The sequence below is a fragment of the Nannobrachium achirus genome (genome assembly GCF_963921795.1).
Source record: "Nannobrachium achirus genome assembly, chromosome: 4".
Lineage (NCBI taxonomy): Eukaryota > Metazoa > Chordata > Actinopteri > Myctophiformes > Myctophidae > Nannobrachium > Nannobrachium achirus.
The window spans coordinates 128,400-152,500 of record NC_137813.1 but is presented as its reverse complement, the minus strand read 5'-3'; the positions used below and the strand labels follow the sequence as shown (position 1 = coordinate 152,500).

General features: G+C 41.2%; 1 protein-coding gene across 1 annotated transcript in view; it reads left to right on the top strand.

Moving 5' to 3' along the window:
• scn4ab (sodium channel, voltage-gated, type IV, alpha, b) overlaps nucleotides 1-24,101 on the top strand; it is a gene marked incomplete at both ends in the record, with an annotated part of 89,588 nt that overhangs the window by 44,609 nt on the left and 20,878 nt on the right. The window contains 8 exons of the mRNA XM_080724822.1: nucleotides 1,325-1,464; nucleotides 4,247-4,420; nucleotides 4,938-5,060; nucleotides 6,864-6,972; nucleotides 7,984-8,156; nucleotides 11,321-11,374; nucleotides 20,758-20,895; nucleotides 21,966-22,070. Coding sequence (XP_080580948.1) covers nucleotides 1,325-1,464; nucleotides 4,247-4,420; nucleotides 4,938-5,060; nucleotides 6,864-6,972; nucleotides 7,984-8,156; nucleotides 11,321-11,374; nucleotides 20,758-20,895; nucleotides 21,966-22,070 — 1,016 coding nt within the window. The remainder of the gene's footprint in view (nucleotides 1-1,324; nucleotides 1,465-4,246; nucleotides 4,421-4,937; nucleotides 5,061-6,863; nucleotides 6,973-7,983; nucleotides 8,157-11,320; nucleotides 11,375-20,757; nucleotides 20,896-21,965; nucleotides 22,071-24,101) is intronic.

The following is a 24,101-nucleotide window of genomic DNA, read 5'->3' as shown; positions in this document are numbered from 1 at the left end:
CCCTAACCCACCCAGCCTCCTCATTGAGGGTTAGGGTTAGGGTAGGCTCCTAACCCTAACCCTAACCCTAAACCACCCAGCCTCCTCATTGAGGGTTAGGGTAGGCTCCTAACCCTAACCCTAACCCTAACCCTAGCCCTAACCCACCCAGCCTCCTCATTGAGTCAAATGAAGAAATATTAAAATATATGAACATATATCATTATGTGATATATGTTCACAACCCTATCTAACCCATATCTAACCCTAACCCTAACCCTGATATATATGAATATATATCATTATGTGATATATGTTCACAACCCTATCTAACCCATATCTAACCCTAACCCAACCAGCTTTACAGAACACCCAGCCTCCTCATTGAGTCAAATGAAGAAATATTAAAATATATGAACTATATTTATGCTAATGATATAAATTCATGCAGATAATTATAAAATATATAAACATACATACATGCATCAGACATATTCTGTACAGAAAGTGATTGACAGGCATTGATGCTCATTTAGCGAAGACATTTGAGGTCCGGATGGCCAGTGGTCCGGGCACCGTACCCTCCAATGCCAGCCCGGGTTCGAATCCTGTTCCCCATGACCTTTGCTGAGTGTCACTCCCCATCTCTCTCCCCATTTCCTGTCAGTCTACTGTCCTATCAATAAAGAGCTGTCAGTCTACTGTCCTATCAATAAAGAGCTGTCAGTCTACTGTCCTATCAATAAAGAGCTGTCAGTCTACTGTCCTATCAATAAAGACCTATCAGTCTACTGTCATCAACAAAGGCATATACAATGACATATTCTATTGACACATATTGTTATGTGTATGTTCAAAATGCTAGAGGAGATGTCCATATTTGGACTTATTGTATTGACATATTGTTGTGTGTATTTTCAGACTGCTACAGGACATGTCCATATTTGGACATATTGTATTGACACATATTGTGTATTTTCAGAGTGCTACAGGAGATGTCTATATTTGGACATATTGTGTTGACATATTGTTGTGTGTATTTTCAGACTGCTACAGGACATGTCCATATTTGGACATATTGTATTGACACATATTGTGTATTTTCAGAGTGCTACAGGACATGTCCATATTTGGACATATTGTGTTGACACATATTGTGTATTTTCAGACTGCTACAGGACATGTCCATATTTGGACATAATTATTGTATTGACACATATTGTGTATTTTCAGACTGCTACAGGAGATGTCTATATTTGGACATATTGTTGTTTGTATTTTCAGAGTGCTACAGGACATGTCCATATTTGGACATATTGTATTGACACATATTGTTTATTTTCAGAGTGCTACAGGAGATGTCCATATTTGGACAGAGACATCGCCTCCTGGTGGAACCTGAGGAGAACATGTTTCACCATCGTAGAAAACAACTACTTTGAAACCTTCATCATCTTCATGATCCTCCTGAGCAGTGGAGCTCTGGTAATCCTTCTTAAATAATACCCTTATTACCCTTATTAAATACCTCCTTATTAAATACTACCCTTATTACCCTTATTAAATAACCTTCATCATCAAGACATTCAGATGTCCGGACGGGCACCGTACCCTCCAATGAGAGCCAGGGTCTGCATTTTTAGCATTAGCATTAGCGGAAGTAGCGGTTATCATTAGCGGTTAGCCGTTAGGTCTGTCGGACCACCCACCGAGTTTGAGAACAGTAACATGTTTGGAGCTGGAGTTATGGCTGTTTAAAGCCCAGCCAATGGGAAGCCAGGGGGGGGCTTAGCAATTACAGATTGTCCCTATTGGCCATCTAAGTACACACGCCAAGTTTCGAGACAGTACCATGCTGCAAACTGGAGATGTAGCTGTTTAAAGCTCAGCCAATAGGAAGACGAGGCAGGGCTTCTGAGGGGCGGGGCTTAAGTAATAAGTCCCTATTGTCTGTTTAAGTCCAGACACCAAGTTTCAAGACGGTACCATGTTGATAACTGGAGTTATGGATGTTTAAAGCCCAGCCAATAGGAATACAGAGGGGGCGGGGCTTATCATTACAGCTCGTCCCTATTAGCTCTATTCACGACCCGCCCACTCAGCATCCCCCGGGTGCTGAAGTCCCGTTTTGAAGGGGTAAATCCTACTACAGCCTATAGAGTTAGCACAGAAATCGCAAATTTTATGCAATTTCCGAATAGTAAAGTATAAAATACGGCTAGCATGATCAAGAACACAAGATAGTAAACGGCACAAAGCATTATAATTTACTTAACCGTTAGAAATAACGATTTGTTGGCATTAAGTCCAGTATAGTTTCCCCTTCAAATTGAAGTCAGCACCCGGGGAAAACTGAGAAACGGAAGTAGGTGGGCGGGCCGTGAATAGGGCTAATTGGCCATCTAAGTACTCACACCAAGTTTCGAGACATTACCACACTGCAAACTGGAGTTATAGCTGTTTAAAGCTCAGCCAATAGGAAGATAGGGGTGGGGCTTAAGAGGGGTGGGGCTTAAGTAATAAGTCCCTATGTCTGTTTAAGTCCAGACACCAAGTTTCAAGACGGTAACATGCTGGATGTTTAAAGCCCAGCCAATAGGAATACAGAGGGGACGGGGCTTAATCAATTACAGCTTGTCCCTATTGGCTGGGAAAAGTCCAAAGTCACGTGAGCGTTTAAATCACGTTGCTAGGCGTCGCACAATTTACACCACCCCCGCAATATATACATCAAAATGTGCGGCTCGGCCAGGAATGGTGTGCTATTACTTTTTTTCCCGATCCACGTTACCATGGCAACGTAATTCGTAAAAAAAACTACGCGCAAAAATCCCGTTGACTTTGAATGGGGGAAAGCAGAACAAAACGTAACTCTGGCATACTTTTGCCTAGCAACGTGATTTCAACTTTAAAACGCTCACATGACTTTGGAATCTTTCTGGCCAATAGGGACGAACTGTAATTGCCGAAGCCCCGCCCCCTCTGAGCTTTAAACAGACTTTACTCCAGTTTGCCTCTCAAAACTCTGTCTGAACTTAAACGGCCAATAGGGACTTATTACTTAAGCCACGCCCAAGCCCCGCCCCATCTGACTTGTTTCAGAGTCCTTGTCCTTAATTGGTTTGACGTAGCCCCGCCCCCTCTTCTGATTGGTCGAAACTTGATTGTTCCTCTACTCTAAATCATCAACCATCTGTCGTACAGACTTGTGGGTGGTGTCATTTGACTTGTTTCAGAGTTCTTCACCTTAATTGGTTTAACGTAGCCCCACCCCCTCTTCTGATTGGCTGAAACTTTATTTGGCTTTATCTCGTCAACCGTTTGTGATACAGACTTGTGGCTGGTGTTATTTGACTTGTTTCAGAGTCCTTCAGCTTAATTGGTTCAACCTTCCCCTCCCCCTCTTCTGATTGGCTGAAACTTTATTTGGCTATTACTCATCAACCGTTTGTCGTACAAACTTGGTGGTAGTGAAATTTGATTTGTTTCAAAGTCATTCACCTTAAATGGTTTAACTTAGCCTCCTCTTCCCAACACGTTACTGGTCTTAAACTTGGTGGGTGGTCCCACGGCCCCAATGGCTAACCGCTACTTCCGTTAATGCTAAAGCTAAAAATGCTAATGGTAAAAATGCTAATACAAAAAAATGCTAATGCTAATAAATGCTAATGCTAAAAAAGCTAATGTTAAAAATGGTATTGGTAATGCTAATGCTAACAAATGCTAATGTTACAAATGCTAATGCTAGCTAATGCTTAAAATGCTAATGTTAAAATGCTAAAACAATTAATGATAATGCTAAAAATGCTAAAGCTAATGTTAATAAAAATGCAAAAAATGTTAATGTTAAAAATGCTAATGTTAAAAAGTCTAATGCTAACACCAACCGCTACACAAGGTTGCACACACTTAGCGAGCTGCAGGCACACTTACAATTTCTTAAAAAAAAATCTTTTCTAGTTATTATTATTATTACTTAAGTATGGCGAATTACAATAAGTGTTTTGCCATTGCATGGCAGGCACACTTGAGCAGACAGGTTATCCATATACAAATTAAATCAAATTGGAAACAGAATTCCCCCCTGCAAAATGGGGCTGATAAACTCCCACCCCGTTTGACACGCATGGTCTGGTGGGCGTACCTTTGCTTCATTTTGATAAAAAGCTGTATGTTGGTAAAGTGACGATAATATAAGGACAGTCATCGACAGACAGACAGACAGAAGTAGTTGGAGATAACATTGACATTTGACCTTTGACCCTAGGCATTTGAAGACATCTACCTGGAACAGAGGAGAGTGATAAAGATCATCCTAGAATACGCCGACCAGGTTTTCACCTTCGTCTTCATCGTAGAGATGCTTCTGAAATGGGTGGCGTACGGATTTAAAACCTACTTCACTAACGCCTGGTGTTGGCTGGACTTCCTGATAGTAGATGTAAGTTGTTATTCATTAACCAAAAAGGGTTTTAATGAAATAAATAAAAAGCAAATAAATAATGAATCAATAATGAATAAAGAATTGAGGGGAGGGTAGTGGACCTAAGTTAAACTTGCTGCCACTGAATGGAGAGGAGCCCTGCTATCAGCAACACAATCTTTATTTTATTAGAGTTGCATAATAGGAAGTAGAAACAACACCACAACCGCAAAGACTTCTTTCTAGTTATTATTAATATTATTATCGTTGATCTTATTGTTGTTATTATATAGTCTATGTTTTCACTGCATAATCAATCATAGAAGGTTAAAAACAGGGTTAAAAGTATTTAACAGTATTGATGTTTATTTCTACAGGTTACTCTGATATCGTTGAGGGCCAACATTCTGGGATATTAACAGTATTAACAGTAGAACTACAGTAATTAACAGTAAAACTACAGTAATTAACAGTAAAACTACAGTAATTAACAGTAAAACTACAGTAATTAACGGTATTAATGTGTATTTTACAGGTCTCTCTGATCTCGTTGACGGCTAACATTCTGGGATATTCTGAACTGGGAGCCATCAAGTCCATGAGAACTCTGAGGGCTCTAAGACCTCTGAGAGCTCTGTCCCGCTTCGAGGGGATGAGAGTAAGACTAAACCTAAACCTAAACCTAAACCTAACCCATCTAGAGCTCTGTCCCGCTTCGAGGGGATGAGAGTAAGACTAAACCTAAACCTAAACCTAAACCTAAACCTAACCCATCTAGAGCTCTGTCCCGCCTCGAGGGGATGACACACACACATACACATACACACACACACACATACACACACACACACACACACACACACACACACACACACACACACACACACACACACACACACACACACACACAAGTTTACATATTTACAGGTACTGTAGTGATGAATGCTCTAGTGGGCGCCATCCTCTCCATCTGTTATGTTTAATGTATTTATTTATGTATTGCAGGTGGTAGTGAATGCTCTAGTAATGTATTTATGTATGTATTGCAGGTGGTAGTGAATGCTCTAGTAATGTATTTATTTATGTATTGCAGGTGGTAGTGAATGCTCTAGTAATGTATTTATTTATGTATTGCAGGTGGTAGTGAATGCTCTAGTAATGTATTTATTTATATATTTCAGGTGGTAGTGAATGCTCTAGTAATGTATTTATTTATGTATTGCAGGTGGTAGTGAATGCTCTAGTAATGTATTTATTTATGTATTGCAGGTGGTAGTGAATGCTCTAGTAATGTATTTATTTATGTATTGCAGGTGGTAGTGAATGCTCTAGTAATGTATGTATTTATGTATTGCAGGTGGTAGTGAATGCTCTAGTAATGTATTTATTTATGTATTGCAGATGGTAGTGAATGCTCTAGTAATGTATTTATTTATGTATTGCAGGCGGTAGTGAATGCTCTAGTAATGTATTTATTTATGTATTGCAGGTGGTAGTGAATGCTCTAGTAATGTATTTATTTATGTATTGCAGGTGGTAGTGAATGCTCTAGTAATGTATTTATTTATATATTTCAGGTGGTAGTGAATGCTCTAGTAATGTATTTATTTATGTATTGCAGGTGGTAGTGAATGCTCTAGTAATGTATTTATTTATGTATTACAGGTGGTAGTGAATGCTCTAGCAATGTATTTATTTATGTATTGCAGGTGGTAGTGAATGCTCTAGTAATGTATTTATTTATGTATTACAGGTGGTAGTGAATGCTCTAGTAATGTATTTATTTATGTATTGCAGGTGGTAGTGAATGCTCTAGTAATATATTTATTTATGTATTGCAGGTGGTAGTGAATGCTCTAGTAATGTATTTATTTATGTATTACAGGTGGTAGTGAATGCTCTAGTAATGTATTTATTTATGTATTGCAGGTGGTAGTGAATGCTCTAGTAATGTATTTATTTATGTATTACAGGTGGTAGTGAATGCTCTAGTAATGTATTTATTTATGTATTGCAGGTGGTAGTAAATGATCGATCTAGTAATGTATTTATTTATGTATTACAGGTGGTAGTGAATGCTCTAGTAATGTATTTATTTATGTATTGCAGGTGGTAGTAAATGATCTAGTAATGTATTTATGTATATATTGCAGGTGGTAGTGAATGCTCTAGTAATGTATTTATTTATGTATTACAGGTGGTAGTGAATGCTCTAGTAATGTATTTATTTATGTATTGCAGGTGGTAGTGAATGCTCTAGTAATGTATTTATTTATGTATTGCAGGTGGTAGTAAATGCTCTAGTAATGTATTTATTCATGTATTGCAGGTGGTAGTGAATGCTCTAGTAATGTATTTATTTATGTATTGCAGGTGGTAGTAAATGCTCTAGTAATGTATTTATTTATGTATTACAGGTGGTAGTGAATGCTCTAGTAATGTATTTATTTATGTATTGCAGGTGGTAGTGAATGCTCTAGTGGGCGCCATCCCCTCCATCTTTAATGTCCTCTTGGTTTGTTTAATCTTCTGGCTGATCTTCAGCATCATGGGAGTCAACCTGTTTGCAGGTCAGTGAGAAGATAGATAGATAGATAGATAGATAGATAGATAGATAGGTAGATAGGTAGATAGATAGATAGGTAGGTAGATAGATAGATAGATAGATAGATAGATAGATAGATAGATAGATAGATAGATAGATACCTATCTATCATGGGAGTCAACCTGTTTGCAGGTCAGTGAGATAGATAGATAGATAGATAGATAGATAGATAGATAGATAGATACCTATCTATCATGGGATTCAACCTGTTTGCAGGTCAGTTTTATTTCAACAACTAGGGCTTTCACAATTATTACATAATCGCGACTATTTTTCATAAAATGTTCATATATATTTTAGTAAGTAAAAATATTGGGAATAGCAGATCTACAAGCACACAACGCGTTGCATTGCAACGCGTTGTGAGCTTGTAGATCAGCTAGTTCCACTATCAATGTTCTTTTTTAAGTATAAAGTTGTCAAATATGTCAGGGCGTGTTCTCTCCTCCGCGTCATCAGCGCCCATACCCTAGAGGTGGCGTTGGTTAAAAGGGCCTTTCTGTGTGGAGTTTGCATGTTCTTCCCGTGTCTCCTAGGGTAGATACTCTCACAAAAACATGCATTAATCCTGGTCTCTATACTGCCTCCCCCTGGCCACCGGGGGCGCCTGATGGAGGGGAAAGGAACTGGTTAGAATAACATGTTCCTTCCACACGCTACGTCCATACCGGGGAAATCCCCCCTGTCAGGTGAAAAGAAACAACTTGGACTACTCATGCATTGAAGGAAGCATGAGGTCAGTCCGTTGTCTCCCCAGGCGCGGCAGAGGGAGAGCAGAGGATTACATAGCTTAGGGAATTGGCACTGGGTGAAAAAATGGGTTACAAAATTGTGGGATAAAAATTACAAGGAAGGAAAAAAAAACACTTCTAATAACAATAATGTTGGGTAACACTTTATAATAACTATCCGTTATAAGCAGTTAATAGACCATTAATTAATATTAATGAATTAATAACAATAATGTTGTTTGCAGGGAAGTTTTATTTCTGTTACAACTCGACAGCAGAGGAAATGTTCCTCGCGGAAGACGTCAACAATAAGACAGAATGTCTCCTATTGGCTGAGAGTAATTCAGAGGTCCGATGGAAGAACCTGAAAGTGACCTATGACAACGTAGGCATGGGATACCTGTCATTACTGCAGATAGTAAGTATAAATATAGTATACTACTAATATAACCCTACTACACTATTAATATACACTGACCCTACAACACGACATAGTACACTATGACCCTATGACAACGTATAGGATACCTGTCATTACTGCAGATAGTAAGTAAACTAATATAACCCTACTACACTATATACCAGTAAGACTCCCTAATCGGGAGATAAGCGACCGTTGGTCGCTTATCTCCACAAATAGGCCAATATCTCCGCATCAGTATGACATCACACTGCTGACATCAGTATGACATCACACCGTACACAAATGACCCTTATATAAGACCGGCATTATCTACCGACAGATTAGTAACAAGATGTCAAAATCGTTGAAGGTTGAATCTCCAGATATGGAGATAACCAACACATCCCTCCATATATGGAGATAACCGACGAATCTCACTAAGTCTGACCTCACAAGCCCCACATTTGGACACGAACAACATATAACTCCATATATAGAGACATAGCTGCTGACATCAGTATGACATCACACTGCTGACATCAGTATGACATCACACCGTACACAAATGACCCTTATATAAGACCGGCATTATCTACCGACAGATTAGATGCAAGCAGGATCTCGACTCTGACACAACTCATCGGCTCATAAGCTGGTTCTCCCTCCATATATGGAGATAACCGACGAATCTCACTAAGTCTGACCTCACAAGCCCCATATTTGGACACGAACAACATATAACTTCAAAACCTCCATCGTGTCCAAATATGGGGCTTGTGAGGTCAGACTTAGTGAGATTCGTCGGTTATCTCCATATATGGAGGGATGTGTTGGTTATCTCCATATCTGGAGATTCAACCTTCAACGATTTTGACATCTTGTTACTAATCTGTCGGTAGATAATGCCGGTCTTATATAAGGGTCATTTGTGTACGGTGTGATGTCATACTGATGTCAGCAGTGTGATGTCATACTGATGCGGAGATATGAGCAGGGCAAAGGTGTGACGTGTGACCGACGGACGGACGGACGGACGGACGGCCGGTGGAATTTTTGATACTAAACTGCGACCTGATGGTCGCAACTAGTACACTACTAATATACACTGACCCTACTACACTACATAGTACACTATGACCCTATGACAACGTAGGCATGGGATACCTGTCATTACTTTTTCAGCTGCACGGATCATCACCCGTACCAAACTATCCGCCCACATTACTCCCATCCTCATCCAACTCCACTGGCTCCCCATTCCCTACCGTATTGACTACAAAAACCTCCTCCTCACTTACAAAGCCCTCCATAACCTCGCCCCCACCTACCTCTCTGACCTTCTCCAGGGTTATGTCCCCTCCCGTTCCCTCCGTTCCTCCTCAGCTGGACTCTTGACAGTGCCCCCTGACAGTGCCCGCATCGGCATCATGGGCGCCAGGGCTTTTAGCTGTACTGCACCTAGACTCTGGAACTCATTACCCCCTCATATCCGACAGTCTGACTCCATATCCATTTTCAAATCTCAACTCAAAACTCACCTGTTCAAACTGGCCTACTCACTTTAACATACCCACGTCACCCCTTTTATCTGCTTACATAACCTCACTCATCTCCTACTATTGATTCTTGCTATGCTGTATTTTATCTGTGTTTTGATATATTGTGTATTCTGTAATTTAACATGTTGATGTATGTTTTCCTTGCCTGTTTTTAATGACTGTTTTTAAACTGTACGGCGACCTTGGGTGTTTTGAAAGGCGCCTTCAAATAAAATGTATTATTATTTATTATTATTACTGCAGATAGTAAGTATATGACATAGTATACTACTAATATACTAATATACTACTAATATAACCCTACTACACTATATAGTACACTACTAATATACACTGACCCTACTACACTACATAGTACACTATGACTCTATGACAACGTAGGCATGGGATACCTGTCATTACTGCAGATAGTAAGTATATGACATAGTATACTACTAATATACTAATATACTACTAATATAACCCTACTACACTATATAGTACACTATACACTATACACTACACTACACTACACTATACACTATACTAATATACACTGACCCTACTACACTATATAGTACACTATACTAATATACACTGACCCTACTACACTATATAGTACACTATACTAATATACACTGACCCTACTACACTATATAGTACACTATACTAATATACACTGACCCTACTACACTATATAGTACACTATACCAATATACACTGACCCTACTACACTATATAGTACACTATACTAATATACACCAACCCTACTACACTATATAGTACACCATACTAATATAACCCTACTACACTATATAGTACACCATACTAATATAACCCTACTACACTATATAGTACACTATACTAATATACACTGACCCTACTACACTATATAGTACACTATACTAATATAACCCTACTACACTATATAGTACAATACTAATATACACTGACCCTACTACACTACATAGTACACTATGACCCTATGACAACGTAGGCATGGGATACCTGTCATTACTGCAGATAGTAAGTATAAATATAGTATACTACTAATATAACCTTACTACACTATATAGTACACTATACTAATATACACTGACCCTACTACACTATATAGTACACTATGACCCTATGACAATGTAGGCATGGGTTACCTGTCATTACTGCAGATAGTAAGTATATGACATAGTATACTTTACTAATATAACCCTACTACCCTACATAGTACACTATACTAATATACACTGACCCTACTACACTATATAGTACACTATGACCCTATGACAAAACGTAGGCATGGGATACCTGTCATTACTGCAGATAGTAAGTATAAATATAGTATACTACTAATATAACCCTACTACACTATACCACCATTATTACTGGGGTTGGTGGGGGCCAGACAGTAGCCCCCCGCGGGCCGCAAATGGCCCACGGGCCGCCTATTGGGGAACCCTGTAGTACACTATACTAATGTACACTGACCCTAACCCTATGACAATGTGGGAATGGGATACCTGTCATTACAGGTATCTCATTATATTGTGTGTACGACACATACACACAATATATACGATTTATAACACAATATAACACACATAAATGTAATCCGTATTGTTTTGTACCGTTTTCTTTTTTCAGGCAACATTTAAAGGATGGATGGACATTATGTATGGAGCAGTGGACTCCAGAGAGGTTAGTCATATTATTAATAATATGAAGAATCATATTCGTGTACACTGTAGGGAGCTACAATGGAAAAAACTATGGCTCGTGGACCAACCGGTGACTTTGTACACGACTTCGTACATTTCCCATAGATTCTATGGGACTTGACCACTTGCTCCTGCCCTTCGTGTACACGGTCTGTGCCGTCTATAGTTTCTTACTGGGGGGCAGCAGAGAGCCATATGTACACAGGCCCTAGGTGGTGTCCACGACCAGTAGTTTTACATGAACCCTCAGAGGGACACTGTGGGCTTATCAAGTGGTCCGTGGTGGTTCTCAAAGTGAGGTCGGGGGACCCTCAGAGGGACACTGTGGGCTTATCCATACCTTGGCTACAGGGGGGAAATAATTAAATGTACTTTTCATCGTGCCTGTTGCTAAGGTATGGCAACATGATTGGTGTCTTGCAAGACACCAGTCATGTTGCCATACCTTAGCCTTTCCTGAACTGACGCAGCTGTGAACATGTGTACACAGCCAGCATATTACTCAATGCCAAACTTTGCACACACACTCCTTGCCTGCCAATCCACAACCTCCACCCCTCCAGGGACCCCCAGGGCTTATCTCCCGATTAGGACACTTTCCAGCATAGTGACATGCAGAACAAACTGTCCATATAGTATGGTTTACATAAAAGTCAGTTGTCTTTCACACACACACACACACACACACACACACACACACACACACACACACACACACACACACACACACACACACACATATATATATATATATATATATATATATATATATATATATATATATATATATATATATATATATTTCATTTATTTATTTCATAAATATTTTTCATCACAATTGGGTTTGTGGGGAGCCATCCCTGCTTCAAGCTGTCACAGCATGGCACCAACACTTCAAACTAGTTAAAAAACCCAATACAGCAGATCTACAAGCACCTCACAGATCTACAAGCACCTCGCACATGCCAGGGACAGAGTAGGTTGGCCTGTATAAGCCTTGCTGTCAACACACTATACTACACCACTCAGGCCACCAAGCCAGGTGTGGTCAATTAGTGCCTTCTTTTGATCAGTGGCTTCTGCTTGATGAGTGGCACCAGTCTGTCTTTGTTCCCTGGTCAGTCAAGTTCACTGGGAGAGAATGTTTCAGATCAGTGCAAGTGTATTTGTTTTCCATTTGGACTTACTGTGTTTTGTTGGTACAGTATGCGTGCGACTAACTAATATTTCTGATAATTCCAATTTGTTTGTTGTTTAATTAGCCGGATTGTGAATGCCCTGCATTTTTCTTTCATCTTTAGAACCACACGTGTGTAACAAAACAGAGTGGTGATCATTTGGTGTGGGTGAAGAGAAGAAAAACATTTCATTAAAGGAGTTGTTCACCCCCAAAGTGACTTTTTTTCTATTGAACTCAAGTCTCCATGGCGTGAGTAATACATTGAAAAAATAAGTCATTTTGGGGGTGAACTACTCCTTGAATGTCAGTTTTGTGGTGTTTTGACTGGACACCCTGAGGATATTGCCAGATAGACAGACAGACAGACAGACAGACAGACAGAGAATTGTAGGCCTTGCATTTATTTGACTTGGTTCCAACAGATGGCGAAAATAGCTAATCTTCAAGCTCACAATGCCTCACTGTTTGGACAAAGAGTTGAGGCGTTACATTTTGTAAAACACGGCCTTGTGAAAATAGCAGATCTACATGCTCACAACACCTCACAACGCAGGGCGGCGTGAGCATGTAGATCTGATATTTTCACAATTTCTGCCCCTAATATTTAATTTATCATTTTAAAAGTATTAAAAAGTCCTTAAATTGTCTCTTTAGAAATGTGCAGATAGCCTCTGTATACTGTTGAGTGGAAAAACAATGTTTCACATTAAGCTAAACATTTGGGACCACCCAAGATCATTTGGAGACCCCTCTAGGGGTCCCATAGTTGAACCACTGACTTATAAGGGGAGTATGGAGACCCCTCTAGGGGTCCCATAGTTGAACCACTGACTTATAAGGGGAGTATATGAGGCTGGATCCGTCTGGAACACTGCACTAGGCTCTCGCCAGCTCTGTAGCTCTCCACACTTGAACAGTTGTGTCCTTAAATTCAATTATAATAATTAACCCCTGTATATACGGGCAATAGTTTCACATGACTTTGTGTACACAGCCAATAGTTTTACATGAACATGTTCAGGCTTTAGTACTGTACTGTCTCGTGTAGCCCAACAGAGCCCATCACAGCACAACACGGCCCACCAGAGCCCAATACAGCCTACCAGAGCCCAATAGACTCCAGCAAACCTAAGTCCAGCCCAGTCCTGCCCAATAGGAGTATAGACCAGGGAAGGGGGGTAGTTAGATGACTGCACCAGACTCCACCAGGCTGCTCCATGCTCCAGCCAGCTCTGTAGATCCTGTGTACACGGCACTCCTAACTCGAAATGTCAAGGAAAAGGGTCGTTTTAGGCGTCAAAACAGGCCCTTTGTCCTTAAAATGAATAAAAAAATCAAAAAAATATGTTTTGTTTCAGGCAGGACACACGTTTCATATTTGAAGCATGCCCGATCTGGTCCATGGCCGGTTCTCAAAGTGAGGTCGGGGGGCCCACAATGTCCCTCTGAGGGGACACGGCACAGATTGTGTACACGAAGGGCAGGAGCAAGTGTTCAAGTCCCATAGAATCTATGGGAAATGTACACAGGCGTTTACAAAGTCTCTGAGTGTCCCACCAGGCTGGAGCAGCCTGGTGTTGTCTGGTGCAGTCCTGTCTACACTAGTCTGGCCTATTCAAGCCAGATCTGGACAGTAATGGCCTGGTGGAGTCATCTAACTACCCCCTTTCCCCGGTCTATACTCCTACTCGGCTGGGCTGGACTTAGGTTCTCATGACCCTTTACGATTGCGAAAAAGACACCGAAACCCGGATTTTTGTCCTTAAAATCAATAAAAAAATCTAAAAAAATCTGTTTGTTTTACGCAGGAAACACTTTTCATATTTGAAGGATGCCTGATCCGATGGAATGGGTTTCGTGTCTCTCCGACACTTTGAACCCTTTATGATTGCGAAAAAGACACGAAATTTGCACGCCACCAACACGATTACACATTCTTTCGGATAAAAGACACTTATTCTGACTTACTTTTTGACGCTGAATCCAACAAACCCGGTCTCGTGTCTCTACGACACTCCTAACTCGAAAGGTCAAGGAAAAAGCCACTGTGTACACAGGCAATAGTTTTACATGACTTTGTGTACACGGCCAATAGTTTTACATGAACATGTCTAGGCTTTAGTACTGTACTGCCTCGTATAGCCCAACAGAGCCCAGCACAGAACAGCACAGCCCACCAGAGCCCAATACAGCCCCCCAGAGCCCAACAGAGTCCAGCAAACCTAAGTCCAGCCCAGTCCTGCCGAGTAGGAGTATAGACCGGGGAAAGGGGGTAGTTAGATGACTCCACCAGGCCATTACTGTCCAGATCTGGCTTGAATAGGCCAGACCAGGGTAGACAGGACTGCACCAGACTCCACCAGGCTGCTCCAGCCAGCTCTGTAGATCCTTGCACATGCGATTAACCACTGTGTACACGGGCATTAGTTTTAAGTTTTACATGAACCCTCAGAGGGACACTGTGGGCTTATCAAGTGGTCCATGGCCGGTTCTCAAAGTGAGGTCGGGGGGCCCACAGTGTCCCTCTGAGGGGACACGGCACAGACCGTGTACACGAAGGGCAGGAGCAAGTGTTCAAGTCCCATAGAATCTATGGGAAATGTACACAGGCATGTACAAAGTCACCAGTAGTTTTACATGAACCCTCAGAGGGACACTGTGGGCTTATCAAGTGGTCCATGGTCGGTTCTCAAAGTGAGGTCGGGGACCCTCAGAGGGACACTGTGGGCTTATCAAGTGGTCCATGGTCGGTCCTCAAAGTGAGGTCGGGGGACCCTCAGAGGGACACTGTGGGCTTATCAAGTGGTCCATGGTCGGTTCTCAAAGTGAGGTCGGGGGCCCACAGTGTCCCTCTGAGGGGACACGGCACAGACCGTGTACACGAAGGGCAGGAGCAAGTGTTCAAGTCCCATAGAATCTATGGGAAATGTACACAGGCGTGTACAAAGTCACCAGTAGTTTTACATGAACCCTCAGAGGGACACTGTGGGCTTATCAAGTGGTCCATGGTCGGTTCTCAAAGTGAGGTCGGGGGACCCTCAGAGGGACACTGTGGGCTTATCAAGTGGTCCATGGCCGGTTCTCAAAGTGAGGTCGGGGGGCCCACAATGTCCCTCTGAGGGGACACGGCACAGATTGTGTACACGAAGGGCAGGAGCAAGTGTTCAAGTCCCATAGAATCTATGGGAAATGTACACAGGCGTTTACAAAGTCTCTGAGTGTCCCACCAGGCTGGAGCAGCCTGGTGTTGTCTGGTGCAGTCCTGTCTACCCTAGTCTGGCCTATTCAAGCCAGATCTGGACAGTAATGGCCTGGTGGAGTCATCTAACTACCCCCTTTCCCCGGTCTATACTCCTACTCGGCTGGGCTGGACTTAGGTTTGCTGGACTCTGTTGGGCTCTGGGGGGCTGTATTGGGCTCTGGTGGGCTGTGCTGTTCTGTGCTGGGCTCTGTTGGGCTATACGAGGCAGTACAGTACTAAAGCCTAGACATGTTCATGTAAAACTATTGGCTGTGTACACAAAGTCATGTAAAACTATTGCCCGTATATACAGGGGTTAATTATTATAATTGAATTTAAGGACACAACTGTTCAAGTGTGGAGAGCTACAGAGCTGGCGAGAGCCTAGTGCAGTGTTCCAGACGGATCCAGCCTCATATACTCCCCTTATAAGTCAGTGGTTCAACTATGGGACCCCTAGAGGGGTCTCCATACTCCCCTTATAAGTCAGTGGTTCAACTATGGGACCCCTAGAGGGGTCTCCAAATGATCTTGGGTGGTCCCAAATGTTTAGCTTAATGTGAAACATTGTTTTTCCACTCAACAGTATACAGAGGCTATCTGCACATTTCTAAAGAGACAATTTAAGGACTTTTTAATACTTTTAAAATGATAAATTAAATATTAGGGGCAGAAATTGTGAAAATATCAGATCTACATGCTCACGCCGCCCTGCGTTGTGAGGTGTTGTGAGCATGTAGATCTGCTATTTTCACAAGGCCGTGTTTTACAAAATGTAACGCCTCAACTCTTTGTCCAAACAGTGAGGCATTGTGAGCTTGAAGATTAGCTATTTTCGCCATCTGTTGGAACCAAGTCAAATAAATGCAAGGCCTACAATTCTCTGTCTGTCTGTCTGTCTGTCTGTCTGTCTGTCTGTCTGTCTGTCTATCTATCTGGCAATATGTTCAGGGTGTCCAGTCAAAACACCACAAAACTGACATTCAAGGAGTAGTTCACCCCCAAAATGACTTATTTTTTCAATGTATTACTCACGCCATGGAGACTTGAGTTCAATAGAAAAAAAGTCACTTTGGGGGTGAACTACTCCTTTAATGAAATGTTTTTCTTCTCTTCACCCACACCAAATGATCACCACTCTGTTTTGTTACACACGTGTGGTTCTAAAGATGAAAGAAAAATGCAGGGCATTCACAATCCGGCTAATTAAACAACAAACAAATTGGAATTATCAGAAATATTAGTTAGTCGCACGCATACTGTACCAACAAAACACAGTAAGTCCAAATGGAAAACAAATACACTTGCACTGATCTGAAACATTCTCTCCCAGTGAACTTGACTGACCAGGGAACAAAGACAGACTGGTGCCACTCATCAAGCAGAAGCCACTGATCAAAAGAAGGCACTAATTGACCACACCTGGCTTGGTGGCCTGAGTGGTGTAGTATAGTGTGTTGACAGCAAGGCTTATGCAGGCCAACCTACTCTGTCCCTGGCATGTGCGAGGTGCTTGTAGATCTGTGAGGTGCTTGTAGATCTGCTGTATTGGGTTTTTAACTAGTTTGAAGTGTTGGTGCCGTGCTGTGACAGCTTGAAGCAGGGATGGCTCCCCACAAACCCAATTGTGATGAAAAATATTTATGAAATAAATAAATGAAATATATATATATATATATATATATATATATATATATATATATATGTGTATATATATATATATATATGTGTGTGTGTGTGTGTGTGTGTGTGTGTGTGTGTGTGTGTGTGTGTGTGTGTGTGTGTGTGTGTGTGTGTGTGTGTGAAAGACAACTGACTTTTATGTAAACCATACTATATGGACAGTTTGTTCTGCATGTCACTATGCTGGAAAGTGTCCTAATCGGGAGATAAGCCCTGGGGGTCCCTGGAGGGGTGGAGGTTGTGGATTGGCAGGCAAGGAGTGTGTGTGCAAAGTTTGGCATTGAGTAATATGCTGGCTGTGTACACATGTTCACAGCGGCGTCAGTTCAGGAAAGGCTAAGGTATGGCAACATGACTGGTGTCTTGCAAGACACCAATCATGTTGCCATACCTTAGCAACAGGCACGATGAAAAGTACATTTAATTATTTCCCCCCTGTAGCCAAGGTATGGCAGCTGCCATAGCTTGCCATACCCAATTGACGCCCCTGCATGTTCACCTCCAGTAGGTTGGGAAAGTAGCCTGCCACCCTGTGGAAATAGGCTTGAACTGCAAGATAGGACCCTAAAACAAATAAAATGGAATAAAAAAGCATCCGTAAGACGGATGGGCGAACAAGTGGTGTCCATACGTAGATGGGGTCCCAGAGGACATGTAGAGCCCACCCCCTTATTTTTCACGCCCCCAGGGAACACACAGCGGGGTTTGGAAATTTGTCGTGTACACCAGCCCTAGGACCTCGGCTTCGTGGACCGATTTAACGATAGGGGTAATAATTATTATTATTAATAATGATTATTATTATCATTACTAGAGGTTATGTACGGAGCAGTGGACTCTAGAGGTTAGTCATATTATTAATAATATTATTAATAATGATAATTATTATCATTACTAGAGGTTATGTATGGAGCAGTGGATTCTAGAGAGGTTAGTCATATTATTAATATTATTAATAATAATTATTATTAATAATGATTATTGTTATCATTACTAGAGGTTATGTACGGAGCAGTGGACTCTAGAGGTTAGTCATATTATTAATAATATTAATAATTATTATTACCCATAATGATTATTGTTATCATTACTAGAGGTTATGTACGGAGCAGTGGACTCTAGAGGTTAGTCATATTATTATTGTAGGCTACGGGGTAGCGAGTTGGCCACTCGCCAACGAGCTCAGCTCTTTGGCTGACTGGTTAACGTACGCGCCCTCTTAAGTAGTGGCCCGGGTTCGCCTCCGGGTTGTTGCCTTGCGGTCACGCTACATTATTAATAATATTAATAATTATTATTATTATCATTACTAGAGGTTTGGTAAGTAAAACCTGACCAATCACTGATAGTCTGATGTCATGTCAAGCTCATCAATCCACCAATCCTCAAGCTTACTGGACATATGCCCGTATATGCCCATCTATGGACATATGCCCGTATATGCCCATCTATGGACATATGCCCGTATATGCCCATCTATGGACATATGCCCGTATATGCCCATCTATGGACATATGCCCGTATATGCCCATCTATGGACATATGCCCGTATATGCCCATCTATGGACATATGCCCGTATATGCCCATCTATGGACATATGCCCGTATATGCCCATCTATGCCCATCTGGCATATGCTAAGCTACGGGCATAGACGGCCCCTCTCATGGCCCTTATATACTGTAAGCCCATATATGGATATACCGTGTCAGTCTGTGGTCTATGATGTCAGACATCTATGATGTCAGTCATCTCAATTTTTGTGAAGAGTTAAATCATTGTTTGAAGTTAATGGAGATTTCCCCACAAATACGTTTATATAAATAAACTAATTATATAAGGTATATCTTAACAAAATACAGGGAACCCATTCCCCTTAACCCTAACCCTAACCCTTATGGTTAGGGTTTATCTAGGAGTGAGGGTGGAGTACCATGGTTTATCTAGTAGTTAGGGTGGAGTATCATGGTTTATCTAGGAGTGTGGGTGGAGTAGCATGGTTTATCTAGGAGTGAGGGTGGAGTAGCATGGTTTATCTAGGAGTGAGGGTGGAGTAGCATGGTTTATCTAGGAGTGAAGGTGGAGTAGCATGGTTTATCTAGGAGTGTGGGTGGAGTAGCAAGGTTTATCTAGGAGTGTGGGTGGAGTAGCATGGTTTATCTAGGAGTGTGGGTGGAGTAGCATGGTTTATCTAGGAGTGTGGGTGGAGTAGCATGGTTTATCTAGGAGTGTGGGTGGAGTAGCATGGTTTATCTAGGAGTGTGGGTGGAGTAGCATGGTTTATCTAGGAGTGTGGGTGGAGTAGCATGGTTTATCTAGGAGTGTGGGTGGAGTATCATGGTTTATCTAGGAGTGTGGGTGGAGTATCATGGTTTATCTAGGAGTGTGGGTGGAGTAGCATGGTTTATCCAGGAGTGAGGGTGGAGTAGCATGGTTTATCTAGGAGTGAGGGTGGAGTAGCATGGTTTATCTAGGAGTGAGGGTGGAGTAGCATGGTTTATCTAGGAGTGTGGGTGGAGTAGCATGGTTTATCTAGGAGTGAGGGTGGAGTAGCATGGTTTATCTAGGAGTGTGGGTGGAGTAGCGTGGTTCATCTAGGAGTGAGGGTGGAGTATCATGGTTTATCTAGGAGTGTGGGGGTGGAGTAGCATGGTTTATCTAGGAGTGTGGGGGTGGAGTAGCATGGTTTATCTAGGAGTGTGGGTGGAGTAGCATGGTTTATCTAGGAGTGAGGGTGGAGTAGCATGGTTTATCTAGGAGTGTGGGGGTGGAGTAGCATGGTTTATCTAGGAGTGTGGGTGGAGTATCATGGTTTCGTATCATGGTTTATCTAGGAGTGTGGGTGGAGATCATGGTTTATCTAGGAGTGAGGGTGGAGTATTATGGTTTATCTAGGAGTGAGGGTGGAGTATCATGGTTTATCTAGGAGTGTGGGTGGAGATCATGGTTTATCTAGGAGTGAGGGTGGAGTAGCATGGTTTATCTAGGAGTGTGGGTGGAGTAGCATGGTTTACACTATAACCTACCTGACCTAAGACCTATGGTTTATTTATCATGTATACACTATAACCTACCTGACCTAAGACCTATGGTTTATTTATCATGTATATACTATAACCTACCTGACCTGACCTAAGACCTATGGTTTATTTATCATGTATACATTATAACCTACCTGACCTAACCTGAGACCTATGGTTTATTTATCATGTATACACTATAACCTACCTGACCTGACCTGAGACCTATGGTTTATTTAGGTGGAACAGCAGCCGATGTACGAAGAGAATCTCTACATGTACATTTACTTCGTCATCTTCATTATCTTTGGTTCCTTCTTTACTCTCAACCTCTTCATCGGAGTCATCATCGACAACTTTAACCAGCAGAAATCCAAGATAAGTTAACAACTACTTAAGATAAGTGCACTTAAGATAAGTGAACTACGACAAGTGAACTACTTAAGATATGTTAGCAACTACTTAGTTAACACCTACTTAGTGGTGCCTTTAATTATACAGTGACATGCTCCGTAATCCTAACCCTATTGTCACTCATTGGCCTATTGGACGTTAATCCAATTAAGTTAATTGCGACCGTAAGGTCGCAGTTTAGTATGAAAACCTCCACCGGCCGTCCGTCGGTCACACGTGCGGTCGACCGCACGTCACACGTGCGGTCGACGTGTGATGAGGTCACGATGAGTCATCTATGCCCAAATATAGATTTCTAGGTCAGATGGCCCATAGAGTTTGTGATGTCAAACCTAGCAACCCAATATAAACAAACCTGATGTCAGACCTGAAGTATCCTTTTATACCCATATATGGAGATACAGAGATCTCCATATATGGGCATATTAGAAAGCCCATATATGGGCATATACGGATGACATCAGGGATATCCATATATGGGCATAAAAGGGACAAGGGCTTACAGTTAAGAGATCTCCATATATGGGCATATCAGAAAGCCCATATATGTTCATATACTGATGACATCAGGAATATCCATATATGGGCATAAAAGGGACAAGGACTTACAGTTAAGAGATCTCCATATATGGGCATAAAGGGACAAGGACTGTTACAGTAGATATAGAGATGTCCATATATGGGCATAAATGAACAAGGACTGACAAACACTGAGATCTCCATATAACCTATGGGAATATAAGGGACGAGGACTGTCAGCTTGTAGACCTATTTTCTAAATATTGTTGTACATTAAAAACTTGAAATGGGTCGTTCTGCATAGTACTTGGGATTTGTTGATGTAAATGTTCACATAGAGTGTAATAATTGGTAAAACAAACTTTTGGCCTATTTGTGGAGATAAGCGACCAACGGTCGCTTATCTCCCGATTAGGGAGTCTTACTGGTTAACCAGTTAGCAGGTTAGCAGGTTAGCTTGTTGTGTGTTTATTTGTTGATCTACTGTGTAAATTAACAACTCCATGTGTTTTTACTTGGGAGGTAAAGATATTTTCATGACAGAAGAGCAGAAGAAATATTACAACGCCATGAAGAAGCTTGGGTCCAAAAAACCTCAGAAACCTGTCCCACGACCGGAGGTAACAACTAAATGTGTTACTAACTAAACTTGTTACCAGAGGTAACAACTAAATGTGTTACTAACTAAACATGTTATTAAATAAACCTATTTCTAACTAAACTTGTTAGTGAATAAATCTGTTAAAATACATGAAAATGTCAAATGTAACCCTAACCCTCATGAGACTCGTCAGAAGTCAAAGGTCATATCAGCAACAGCATTACGTAAAACATGACAACCAATCAGAAATCAAATCAAATTAAACTTAAACCTAGAACAAGACTTGTTGTATTTTGATTGTCTTAAGTAGCAGTTCTTATAGAACAAGTCTATACTGTCTGATTGTCTTCAGTAGCAGCTCTTATAGAACCAGTCTATACTGTCTGATTGTCTTCAGTACCAGCTCTTATAGAACCAGTCTATACTGTCTGATTGTCTTCAGTACCAGCTCTTATAGAACCAGTCTATACTGTCTGATTGTCTTCAGTACCAGCTCTTATAGAACCAGTCTATACTGTCTGATTGTCTTCAGTAGCAGTTCTTATAGAACAGGTCTATACTGTCTGATTGTCTTCAGTACCAGTTCTTATAGAACCAGTCTATACTGTCTGATTGTCTTCAGTAGCAGCTCTTATAGAACCAGTCTATACTGTCTGATTGTCTTCAGTACCAGTTCTTATAGAACCAGTCTATACTGTCTGATTGTCCTCAGTACCAGTTCTTATAGAACCAGTCTATACTGTCTGATTGTCTTCAGTAGCAGCTCTTATAGAACCAGTCTATACTGTCTGATTGTCTTCAGTAGCAGCTCTTATAGAACCAGTCTATACTGTCTGATTGTCTTCAGTACCAGTTCTTATAGAACCAGTCTATACTGTCTGATTGTCTTCAGTACCAGTTCTTATACTACCAGTCTATACTGTCTGATTGTCTTCAGTAGCAGCTCTTATAGAACCAGTCTATACTGTCTGATTGTCTTCATTAGCAGCTCTTATAGAACCAGTCTATACTGTCTGATTGTCCTCAGTACCAGCTCTTATAGAACCAGTCTATACTGTCTGATTGTCTTCAGTACCAGCTCTTATAGAACCAGTCTATACTGTCTGATTGTCTTCAGTAGCAGCTCTTATAGAACCAGTCTATACTGTCTGATTGTCTTCAGTACCAGCTCTTATAGAACCAGTCTATACTGTCTGATTGTCTTCATTAGCAGCTCTTATAGAACCAGTCTATACTGTCTGATTGTCTTCAGTACCAGCTCTTATAGAACCAGTCTATACTGTCTGATTGTCTTCAGTAGCAGCTCTTATAGAAACAGTCTATACTGTCTGATTGTCTTCAGTACCAGTTCTTATAGAACCAGTCTATACTGTCTGATTGTCCTCAGTACCAGTTCTTATAGAACCAGTCTATACTGTCTGATTGTCTTCATTAGCAGCTCTTATAGAACCAGTCTATACTGTCTGATTGTCTTCAGTACCAGTTCTTATAGAACCAGTCTATACTGTCTGATTGTCTTCAGTAGCAGCTCTTATAGAACCAGTCTATACTGTCTGATTGTCTTCAGTACCAGCTCTTATAGAACCAGTCTATACTGTCTGATTGTCTTCAGTACCAGTTCTTATAGAACCAGTCTATACTGTCTGATTGTCCTCAGTACCAGTTCTTATAGAACCAGTCTATACTGTCTGATTGTCTTCATTAGCAGCTCTTATAGAACCAGTCTATACTGTCTGATTGTCTTCAGTACCAGTTCTTATACTACCAGTCTATACTGTCTGATTGTCTTCAGTAGCAGCTCTTATAGAACCAGTCTATACTGTCTGATTGTCTTCAGTAGCAGCTCTTATAGAACCAGTCTATACTGTCTGATTGTCTTCAGTACCAGTTCTTATACTACCAGTCTATACTGTCTGATTGTCTTCAGTACCAGCTCTTATAGAACCAGTCTATACTGTCTGATTGTCTTCAGTAGCCGTTCTTATAGAACCAGTCTATACTGTCTGATTGTCTTCATTAGCAGTTCTTATAGAACCAGTCTATACTGTCT